General features: G+C 36.3%; 1 protein-coding gene across 1 annotated transcript in view; it reads left to right on the forward strand.

The window, feature by feature from the left end:
• The window catches only part of LOC104660373 (dpy-19 like C-mannosyltransferase 1), a 120,285-nt gene that overhangs the window by 64,281 nt on the left and 43,395 nt on the right, over positions 1-12,609 (forward strand). The window contains 3 exon segments of the mRNA XM_030931863.1: positions 2,739-2,859; positions 6,854-6,953; positions 9,336-9,413. Of these exon segments, the coding sequence (XP_030787723.1) occupies positions 2,739-2,859; positions 6,854-6,953; positions 9,336-9,413 (299 nt within the window).

Consider the following 12,609-nt stretch of genomic DNA (forward strand, 5'->3'; position numbering starts at 1 on the left):
ACCAGGTGCATTGTCAATGAGCAATAATATTTTGAAAAGAATTGTTTTTCCTGAGCAGTAGGTCTCAAGAATGGGCTTAAAATATCCAGTCAATCATGCTAAAACAGATGTGCTGTCATCTAGGCTTGTTGCACTATTTGTAGATCACGTGCAGAGTAGGTTTAGGGTAATTCTTAAGGGTCCTAGGATATTTAGAATGGTCAATGAATATTGGCTTCAAGTTAGTCACTGGTTGCGTTAGGTCCTAACGAGAGAGTCAGCCTGTCCTTTGATGTTTTGAAGCCAGCCATTGACTCCTCTCTGACTAGGAAAGTCCTAGATGGCGTCTTCTTCCAGTAGGAGGCTTTTTCATCTGCACTGAAAATCTGTTGTTTAGTGCAGACACCTGCCTCAGTTATGTTAGCTAGATCTTCTGGATAACTTGCAGCTTGTACATCAGCATTGCTGTTTTACCTTGTACTTTTATCTTATGGAGATGGCTTCTTTCCTGAAACCTCATGAACCAACCTTTGCTAGTTCAGACTTTTCTTCTGCAGCTTCCTCACTTCTCTCAGCCTTCATAGAATTGAAGAGAGTTAGGGTTTTGTTCTGGATTAGGCTTTGACTTAAGGAAGTGTGGCTGGTTTGATCTTCCATCCAGTACGTTAAAACTGTCTGCATATCAGCAATAAGGTTGTTTCACTTTTAATTTCCTTCAATACTTTTTGTTTTGCATTCCAGACTGTTAGGCATAAGAGGCCTAGCTTTTGGCCTCTCTCAGATTTTGACGTGCCTTCTTCACTAAGTTCAATCCTTTCTAGCCTTTGACTTAAAGTGAGAGATGAGCAACTCTTTCGATTAATTGAACACTTAGAGGCCCCTGTAGGCTTATTAATTTTCCTAATTTTAATATTGTTGTGTCTCAGGGAATTTGGAGGCCTGATGGGAGGGAGAAAGATGGGAGAGTGGCTGATCGGTGGAGCAGCTAGAACACACACATTTATCTATTAAGTTTGCCGTCTTATTGGGCATGGTTCAAGGCACCTAAAGCAATTACAATAGTAATATCAGAGATTACTGATCACAGATCACCATAGCAGATATAGTAATAATGAAAAAGGTTGAAAAAGGCCGGGCGTGGTGGCTCATGCCTGTAATCCCAGCACTTTAGGAGGCCGAGGTGGGCAGATCACGAGGTCAGGAGATCGAGACCGTTCTGGCTAACACGGTGAAACCTGTCTCTACTAAAAATATATACAAAAAAAAAAAAAAAAAAAAAAATTAGCCGGGTGAGGTGGCGGGCACCTGTAGTCTCAGCTACTCAGGAGGCCGAAGCAGGAGAATGGCTTGAGCCTGGGAGGCGGAGCTTACAGTTAGCCGAGATCGTGCCACTGCACTCCAGCCTGGGTGACAGAGCGAGACTCTGTCTCAAAAAAAAAAAAAAGAAAAAAAGAAAATGTTGAACTATTATAAAAATTACCAAAACGTGACACAGAGACATGAAGTGACCACATGCTATTGGAAAAATGGCACTGATAGACTTGCTTGAGGCAGGGTTGTCACAGACCTTCAATTTGTAACAGACATTATCTGCGAAGCCTAGTAAAGGGCAATGAAATGTGGTTTACCCATGTATCTTACTGTCAATCCTACTGAACTCTCCAGTTAATCTAATAAACTAACAACTTTTAAAAATTGCATTCTGGTTACAACAGTATACATTATCAACAGACATTCAGTAATATTCAGTAACAACAGTATACATTATCAACAGATCTTTTCAGCATTCCCTTGTGTGAGTAGTTCATTCATAAATAGATACGTTTAGTAGTTCATTCGTAAATAGATATCATTTTCATAGAGGATGGTGAGCTTGGTAGAAAAGAGGAGTGAATTGACTCAGTCTTTCTATAGCAGTATTAGAAATATTCAGTGGTCTGAGGTAGAGCTAAAATATAGGAGACACTTATTTCTGACATGGTCTTTGTCATTCTGTGGAGTCTTTTAGGTACCCCTGCTTGCACTGAAAGACATCATAATTTATTTTAGTGTGACTTAATAATATCAGGTTGCTTGCATTTAATTCTATGCAGTTTTCTGTTGATGGAAGCATGAACTTACTAATATATTTAGTATATATACAGAAAAATGACATTATTACAACGGCAATAGTACATTGCTTAATTATGTTTAAAGTGAGCTTTTCAGAAAGTTTCTACTTAACAATTTTAGGGTTTTTGTTACTTAATTTGATTCCACCACCTACTTTTAAATATTTTGCAACCCAGGGTAGCTTAGGCAAAGAAGTAAAACCAAAAATGGAATATTCTTTTGTAGCAGCACTGAATGAAAATACTAAAATTGATGACTACAAAGAGTTCTCAAGTACTGGTTATGGATAGTTTTGCTGAAATTCATGGGAAAGAAGACAAACAGTAGATAAATAATCAACTCAAAATATTCTGAAATTTGGCAGAACAGTCTCTTGCTGGTACTTTTCCTCCCTTTCCTTTTAAGATGTAGTTGCATCTTTTTTGGTATTTTCTTGTTGGCAATTCATGATACTAATGCTTTACATGATCTTAAGCCACGTGTTTCTCTGTCAGTAATATTTCTCACATGCTAGTTTTGCTGTTTGTGGAATAAAGTCCAGTAGTTTGTTTTATAACACGCCATTTAAATTATTTGTTAAAAATAATTTTAATTTATTTATAAATAGCAATTTTTACTTGGAATGTCTGTCTTGTAAATTTAGCAAGTATACTATACTATGAATTTTTTTTTTCAGTGTACCTGTGTAATGTGGACACCACCTCTCCCTGAAAGCTTCTCATATGCATTTCTTGTTCTTCAAATATTGCTTATGACTCATATTCTCAGGTAACTTTGATTTAACCTTATTTCTTTTTGCATTAAATAATTTAAACTAGAATTTCTTAAGCTTCCATAATAAAGTCAACATAATACAATAATTAACCAATATGATGCTGTTATTAGTAAAAATATTTTAAGAGTATAACTTAAAAATAGTACCATTTCCTCTGTCAGCCTTCTGTTCCTCTTCCTTTTTCTTGGTGGTCCACAGTGACTGCTTGAGAAGGAGCAAATTTGCTTTCACTTCTCCTGTCATTTCTACTTTCTCAAGTCTTCTTCTGTTACCACTATAACCTCCTGAAAATGAGCAAAAAGAAGGTGAAGGCTGGTTATGCTATAGTGTATCCTGTAAGATACAATCCTTTGGGGCAAAGTGTAATTCACAGAATTCACACTTCTCTCCCTTTCTGCTGACAAATACTGAGCTGCCTTGCTCCGGAGGGTAAAAATGAAACCAAATGGGGGCTATGGAAAAATGGAACAAAGCATGATAAAAATCTGAAGATGACTCGGACTGATAACTCCCTTCAGTGATCCTCCGAATTCGGAAGAAGCTTTGTTGAAGTCTGTTATGCCAAACCCTTTGGGCAATCTATTTCCCTCTGATTGTTACAGCAAGCATAGAACCATCACATGGCTTTTAGTCTCCTACGTAGTAGTGTCTTTAGACAAACCTTTCATAGAACATGGGATGGGTAATGTTTTTGCATTAGCTTTTTAAAGTCTGTGTAGCTCCAGCTTTATTGCTGTCCCCTAAACTCTTTTATAGAGTTTAATTCTTTGGCACCTTCATATAAGGTGAACCTCTACGAATTCATAACCTTTAGCTGTGCCCTGTTGGTTCTGAGGCACGTTGAGCAACGGTCCCTTCTCAAACATCTCTGTAAGAAGTGTTGTGCTGCAAGAGTCTTTGGTTCACCACCACAGATGCTGTTTTTCCACATTCACATTCTTGACCATGGCTTTCTTCTCCAGTATAGTGCAGACAGCAGACTGCCCATCAGTCTCTAGTTCCTTCCTGCTTTTCTACTTCTGCTCCTGTCTTAAATCCAGTGAAGGCAAACTTTGATTCTTCTTTCACTCACTGATCTGATCTGTCCCTGAGTAGCTGTGCGGATGCTGCTCCGGGGACTGAGCGCTGCTTCCTTTAGTCCATCTGCACCATGGAAGGTGGTGTTAGTTTCCTGTTGCTGTGTAGCCAGTCACCACAAACTGGGATCTACTGTCTTGGAGTTCTCTAGCTCCGAAGTTTTACAATCAGGGTATTGGAGGTGCTACACTCTCCCGGAAGACGCAAGGTGGGAGGGGAGAGAATCAATTTTCTTGCCTTTTCTAGCTTCTAGAGGCTGTCTGCCTTTCTTGGGAGGCTGCCTGCCTTTTTTGGGAGACCGCCTGCCTTTCTTGCGAGACCGCCTGCATTTCTTGGGAGACTGCCTGCATTTCTTGGCTTGTGGCTCTTCATCTTCAAAACCAGCAATGGTGGATTGGGTCCTTCTTTGTCAGTTCACTCCAACCTCTTCAGCCTGTCTTCCACTTTTATGTACCCTTTGGTTACATCGGGCCCACCTGGATAATCCAGGATACATTCCCTACTGTCGAGGTCACGTGATTAGTGATCTTCATTCCATCTGCAGCCCTACTTCCCCTTTGCCATGCAACATGACATGTTCACAGGTTCCAGGGATTAGGGCACAGATTTTTTGGAGGCCATTATTCTGCCTTCTAGGATGGGGCCTCTCCAGTTGCTGTTTATTGCCCTCAAGGGCTGCCTTCTATTGGGTCCTTCTCTGTTTTTGGCTCCAGATGCTTCTGTGACAAGCTTTTTATGTCTTCTTTAGCTTCTTATCATTGTCATTTTCAGCCTTACCCACCTGTTCATACCTGTCTTTACTTTTTGCTGAAAAGTTTTAGAAACTTTCCTTTCTTTAGAGCCGTCTTCCTTGTCTCTGTTTATATGCTGGTTGACATTTCCCTTCTCATATTCCTGGCCATCTGAAGCTGAATCAGCTGCTGCTTTCACCACTCCTGGTTCAGATCCATCCCATCTTGATCTTCCTCGCCATCTTCATTGGCAGCTTGTCACTTCTGATTGCGATGGCTTTCCTGGTTATGCTTTTTAGTTGGCATGGCTCCCTGCTTGCCTGGTGTGGCTGTGACTGCTTGCTTGGAAGTGTGGGCTTTCATTTTGCTTTCCTGGACACTGCAGTCTTTTTAGGAGGGAAAACCTGCTAACCCTCCTTTCTTGAAGTTTTGGCAGACATCTTGTCTTTTTTCTGAAGGATAGCAACCTTCTCTCTATTGGCCATCTTCATCTTCTGATATTTCATCCTTCTTACTGACATTGTCTCCTTTGGAAGAGCAGCCATTACCTTTAGTTCTTGGTTTCTACCTGTAGTTGACATATTGTGACATGAGAGGGAGGTGGTGGGTGGTGATGGCTTGGGGGAGCCAAGAAGAAGCTGAGCAGTGTTGATGCAGGCTGCAGTGCTGAGGATACTGTTATAAAACTGGAAGAGAGACTATTCCTTAATGCTAGGAATCATGTATAAGTAAGGTTAGTGGTATATTTTAACAAATTGGTTTTGTCCAGTTTTGAATTTTAAGCATTTTTAGAAATTCAGTTTATATAATCACCTAATACTAGCACAGCTGAGCTTTTTCTTGATTATTCTTAGCTTTTTTTTTTTAATTATTCTTGGCAATATTTATGTTTCCATTTCTGTTGTCTTGGGTCAGAGCTATTTTGATCACCAATTGGATTTTCTTTGTTTTCTGTTCATTCCTATCTCCCCATAGTGCATTCTTTACCCAGCTGCCAGATTGGTAATAAATTCTGCTCAGAAATCTTAATGTCTCTTATTACCCATAAAATGAAAATCATATTTAGTATTCAAAAGCAGTAGAGAAATGCTTTATTTTAGACAGTGGCTTTCAAACTTTTGGACTATGATCTGTAAGAAATAATAAGTTTTATACTGTGGTTTAGTATACACATACATATATGCACACAACTGAAACAAAAGTTTCACAGAATAGAACCCCTTGTAAGTAGGATATACTGATATATATTCTGTTTCACTCTGCTGATCTCCATTTTTAAATGCTGAGTTTTATTCCATAAGTTGATTTCATAACTCATTAAAAGGTTATCTGGAATTTAAAAGTACTTTTATTGGATGAAAATAGCAGAGAGGGATGTCCTTTGGGGAAGGGATACTTCCAGAAGTGAAGAAAGGCTTTTCATAATGGTGCTGTATGCTCCAGGTAGGTTTATCTAACCAGGATGTCTTTACTGTATCCAAGCTGCCTTCACTTCATCACCTCAGTATATTAACATGCACACTCCACTTCTCTGAAAATGGACATGTGTGGGGGCTTTGTGTTGGCTTGCAGATTTAGAGGATAAAATCATCTTACCCTCCTAAAAATCTCCTAAATTACAAGTCAGTGCCAAAATGAGATCTCTAAAGATTGCTTCAGAATGGCCCCCATATCTTTTCCTCCACTTTTCTGTGTTCTCCTACCTGTGCCAGACCCAACTTTTTATCTCACATGCTTACAAAATCTCTCTCGGCTGCTTAGCTCTTATTCTGCATTCTTGCACTAGTTGTCTGTATAATACTTAGCACTTAGAATATACTGCTATCATCTTTCATAGGCATCTTCTGCCTTTCTAACTAATGAATCTGTTGAATCAGTATTTTTAAATATTCAGTCATAGATTCACCAAAATATAATTTGAAAAAAATGTTCATGGATATACTGACCCAGCCACCCTCCTCTCTGTGTTATTATTAGCAATAATGGGTATTTACCTTTCAAAGAAAATTGTTGTAATTGAGTATCAGGAGGTATAATTTTTAACCCATTGGTTCATTTTATGTTTATGTTGTGTTATAACCAGATCATATATATTTAGAGATTCTAATTTGCAGCAGTTTGGAGCCATGCTAGACTATTTTGTGTTTAAACTTACTAATGCTTACTTTATCTTTTCAAGGGCTACAAAACTTTATAGAGGAAGTGTGATTGCACTCTGCATTTCCAGTGTATTTTTCATGCTTCGTTGGCAGTTTGCTCAATTTGTACTTCTTACTCAGGTGAGCTGATTATATTTTAAGCTGTTTTAAGCTTAGCATTTTTGACTATGTCAACTCATTTGCATAAAATTATAGCTGAGATGTTCTGATTCTAAGTCCTAAAACATTTTCTAGGAATGTTGAACAAAAGAAAGTTCAGCGTAGAGAAATGTGTAGGATTATTTATTAATAATTGTTAATTATTTACTTCCTAACATAATGCATTTATTGAACTCAAATTTGTAAGAATGCTTATCTTTGTTATTCAGTATTGTTAATGTGCTTAAAAGAGGACTAGTGCTATAACTTTAAGTATTTCTCTTAAGTTATCTATAGTATTTCTCTTACGTAAAATGTTTCTTTTATGAATAGTTGTGTACATTCTTGCACGTAGAATAAAGACACATAGGGTTATAGGATAAATAGCTAACCAGTTCATCTCTTATAAAATTCTCTCTACCTGTCTGGAAATTTACCTATTGTCTTTCCATGTACTCTTGCCCACTATAAATGGAGGTCATTTGTTGAGAGAGGGAGTGAATTACATACTTATTTTTCTCCCTGCCTACTATTTTTTTTATTGTACCTGGTGTATTTGTATAAAGCAGTTGAAGAGTTGCTTTTTTTTTTTTTTTTTTTTTTCCTGAGATAGAGTCTTGCTCTGTCACCCAGGCTTGAGTGCAGTAGCATAATCTTGGCTCACTGCAATCCCCACCTCTTGGGTTCAAGAGATTCTCCTGCCTCAGCCTCCCAAGTAGCTGGGACTACAGGTGCGTGCCACCACACCCGTCTAATTATTTGTATTTTTAGTCAAGATGGGGTTCACTGTGTTAACTAGAATGGTCTGGATCTCCCGACCTCGTGATCTGCCCGCTTAGGCCTTCCAGAGTGCTGGGATTACAAGCGTGAGCCACCGCACCTGGCCGCTTTTTAATATTTTTTAGAACGTCTTGCTTGGGAAATGAAGTTAGACTTGGATTTGAGTCCTAATTCTATTCAGTAACCTCTTAACTTGGATAAAATAGTTAACTTTTCTTAGTTTAGATTTTCTCATTTCTGAAATAGAGATAATAAAAGAACCTACTTTATTGGGTTGCAGATAGGACCAGATGAAGTAATGTATGTGATTCTTAACACGGTACCTGGTACTTAGCAGGTGTCAGTAAGGTTAGTTGGTTTTATCATTATTTTTAAAAATAGGCTTTATTTGTACTTACTTTTTACTTTGATCTTGTCTTGTAGACTCCTTTGTCTAACTTAGTTTGATGACATTTTCAATCAGTTTCTGGTTTAAAATTGTCTCTGAGATTCTCTCTTTAAAATTCTACCCTGTAAATGTACTGTGTGTTGCTTAGCCCTTGGGGTGAAAAGGGAGCATTCTCATTGCTTCCTGATAGTGGACACTGCCTGCTTTTCTGTGGAGGTGAAGGTCCCTGTGGGGCTTATGTTGAATAATAACACACACTTCCCCACAGTTGTTATGTCATATCAGGTACCCTAAGAAATGCAGTATTCTCCATGGGTAACTCTGAATAAAGGGAAACTGTGTTGTTTTACTCACTAATGGAAAAATTTGTTGTAGATTGCTTTAGAGATAAAAAACTTGATGAATGAAACTTAAGTTATATGTTTAAGTATTCAGCTATTTTTGCAATCTGTTTATGCTATGCTTTTGTAGTAGGACAGGGAGAATTTAATTTGAATTGCTTTCTCTATGAGGAAGGGTATAGAGGCATTGTCTGACATATTACCTCTATGTAAGAGATACTGTATCATCATTTAATCAATTAATTCATCTAAATAATTCCAATACTCTTAGAATTAGTGATATATAACATACAGTTTTCTTCCAAATAGAAAAGAAAGTTAAAAATACTTTTGCAGCGAAAGTACTCTTAATTTGAAATTGATAAATTTGATTATAACTAACTCTTGGATATTTGTATTAATGAAAGAACGCTAATAGAGATACTTGTAAAGAGTGACTAGCAAGCAGAAATTAAGGTATTTTTATGCACACATGCATTGCATAATTATTTTTCAGTTTAATGTACCTTCCCCAATTATGTATTAGTTATCATATTATAATTACATTTTCATCTTTTTTGATTGGACAAAGCACTTTTTAATTGTACGTGTTGACAGGAGGGTTGACCTGAAATTAAAATGAGTATTGTTTTGGACAATCGATTGAGAGAGCTGTGTATCAGAGAGAAAAATCAACCAATATTTTCTATACTAATATATTGACTATATTTAATAATAAATTAGCAGATAAAAGGAAAACAAAATAACTCACTCTTTGTGTATATATAAATCAGTTGAAACAACAATAAATATATTCTTCATTCTTGTAACTATTCATTTTATCTTTTTTACTTTTAATTTCTTTTTAAATTTCAGATTGCATCGTTATTTGCAGTGTATGTTGTCAGGTACACTGATATATGTAAATTACGGAAGGTCATTTATATACACATGGTAATAATTTTTTATTGTTCTTTTCCATTTAGTTTGCCCTTAAACTCCTAATTAATATTTGATTTGTTCATGGTTGAAACTAGTTGTAACAATTTCATAACTAAAACAAATGTTCAAACATTGTAATATAATCAACAGGTAGACCACTCACAAAAATTTAATTTGGGTCATATTATCTGATTGAAGTTGTGCCCAACTTAATGCATTATCAGTAAAAGAAATAATTTATGAAACAGAAACATGGGACTGATATATTATCCAGGAGCTATCTGTTAAAATGAAGTAGAAGGGCCCAACATGGTGGCTCATGCCTGTAATCCCAACACTTTTGAGAGGACAAGGTGGGGTTCACTTGAGGCCAGGAGTTTGAAACCAACCTGGGCAACAGAGCCAGAGCTCATCTCTACAAAAATACAATAAAAGTAGCCTAGCATGGTGACACATGCCTGTAGTACTAGCTATTTAGGAAGCTGATGTGGGAGGATTGCATTAACTCAGGAGGTTGAGACTGCAGTGAGCTATGATCACGCCACTGCACTCCAGCCTGGGCAACATAGCAAGACCATGTCTCTACAAAAAAGAAAAAAAGTTCATTTACTGAGCGTCAACTATCCAGGCATGTGGAACACACCAGCATTCATATTACTACATTCTAACAGAGTGGGGGAAGGAGGGAAGACAGAAGATAAATAATAAACATAGTAAATGGGTAAATTTATGTAGGATGTTAGAAGGTGATAAGGATTTTAGGTCAGGCATGGTGGCCTGGGGAAGTTGAGGCAAGAGGGCATTTGAACCCAGGAGTTTAAGACTAGTTTGGGTGAGACCCCATCTCTGTAAAAAAATACAAAAAAAGATTTTAGAAGAAAGAAAAGGTCAGGGTAAGGCAAATAAGGAGCACCAAGATCAGGGAGTAGGAGATGGAAAAATCAAATGAGGTGGTCAGGGCAGGTCTTCTTGAGACGGGAGTAGAACAGAGATTGGAAGAAGGAGAAGGAGTTAGCCCAAGTAGATATCAAAGAAACTGATCTCTAGGTTGGTGGAACAGCTAGAACAAAGACCCAAAAGCTGGTTGGTTGATATTCTTGAATGGTTGTCCTTTAAAAACAAACATTTGTCTTCTCTCTCATTAGTTTTTATAATTTTGATGTTTTCTTTTCCTGATAATTTTACAGTTGTCATAATATCCCATTTTCATTTTCTTAATAATTTATACATATAAAAGAACATTTATAATGTGTAAGGAAGTTATAAACACAGTCATAAAATAAACAGCCGGGAGCCTATTCTCCAAATGGAAAATAGAATCTTATCATTACTTTTAAGTCCTGTATGCCCTGAGCTCATCCCCTCACTGCTCCTAGAGGTAACCACTACTCTGACTTTTTGAATTGTAATCAATTTGCTTTTCTTTATAAGTTTACTATATGTGGATTACTAAATAATATATATTTTTATTAAATGTTCACATTCTTTGTAAGGTTTATACAAATGGCATTATTTTATAAATACTATTTTTTCACTCAGATTTCTGCTACTTATATGTAGCTAGAATTTAAATATTTTCACTGCTTTATCGTTTCCATCATATAAATAAAGGATAATTCATTTATTCATTTTCTTGTTGAAGGACATTTAGGTTCTTTCCTCTCTCCCCAACTTCTTTTTTCAGTTATAAATAATGCTGTAGATTCTTCACGTATCTCCTAGGGTACATATGTTGAGAATTTCTCTAGGGTGTTTTACCTAGTAGTAAACTTGTTCGGTGGTAAATTATGTACATGTTCAACTTTATAAATACCAAGTTGTTTTTCTAAAATGATTGGACTACTTCTAACAGCAATGTGTTATTCAAATAGCAGCTTATGTTATTCTACATCCTTTTTTATCAGTCTGGTTCATGTAAAATGGTATCTTGTGACCTTAATCTGCATTTGCTCTGATTCATAATGAAGCTGAGCATCTTTTGGTATGTTTATACGCCCTTCATGTTTCCATTGTTGTAAATTCTTATTGAGATCTTTTACCAGTTTGTCTTGCGTCCAAAAGAAAGTGACATCTATTTTAGTCAGTGCAGTGTAATCCATGATTTTTGTTATTTATGTTGATGCTCAAATTGTTCCACACTTGTCCAACTATTCAAGCTGACTTCTCTTTCCTTTTAACATGTCCTCATCATACTTTGAGCACTTTTAAAAAGAAATGAATAAATATTAAATTTCTTGAAATGCTTTTCTATATCCGTTTAGATGATTCTGTGTATATTTCCCCCTCTTTAATCTGTTACTGTAATGAATTAACATTAATTAATTTTCTGGCATTAAATAAACTTGCTTTTCTGGGGTAAACACAATTTTTGCATGTTGCTGGATTCAGTTTGCTGTTATTTTGATGGATTTTTACATCCTTGTTCATGAATGAGTTAGACAATAATTATATATTTTTTAGACTTGGCTTATTTTTTTCCCAAACTATTTAAAATAGTTTTTTATTTTGTAGTATAAATCAGATTAAATGTTAAGCCTTCAGAGTTGGCTGGTCACATAGGCAACTATGGCTGAGGGCCTTGACTAAAAGTTATAGTTATAAAATTATAAAATTACCCAGCATAGTTTGTAGTAAAACCTACCGTGGGTAAATGATACATACTTTATTATATGACTTACTATTTTCTGTCAGCTGCCATTATCACTTTATAAATTCCTAAATTCTTATAGTTATAAAAAGAAAAATATAGAATTACTTCCAAAAAATTATTTTTCCATTTTTTATTGTGGTAAAATACATGTAACTTAAAATTTACCACCTTAAGCATTTTTAATTATACAGTTCAGTGATATTAAGTACATTCACATTGTTTTACAACCATCACCACCATCTATTTCCAGAACATTTTTCATCTTGCAAAGCTGAAACTCTATACCCATGAAAGTCCTTATTCTTTCATCTTCCCAGTCGCTGGGAAGATCTACTTTCTGTCTTTGTGATTTTGACTACTTTATGTATGTCATGTAAGTGAAATGATACAATTTTTGGCTTTTTGTGACTAGCCTACTTCAATTAGCCTACTGTCTCCAAGTTTCTTCTATGTTGAAACATGTCAGAATTTCCTTCCTTTTTAACGCTAAAAAATAATCCATTGTGTGTATACACACACACACACACACACACACACACACACACACACACACTCTGC

Source organism: Rhinopithecus roxellana, chromosome 6, assembly GCF_007565055.1.
Source record: "Rhinopithecus roxellana isolate Shanxi Qingling chromosome 6, ASM756505v1, whole genome shotgun sequence".
Lineage (NCBI taxonomy): Eukaryota > Metazoa > Chordata > Mammalia > Primates > Cercopithecidae > Rhinopithecus > Rhinopithecus roxellana.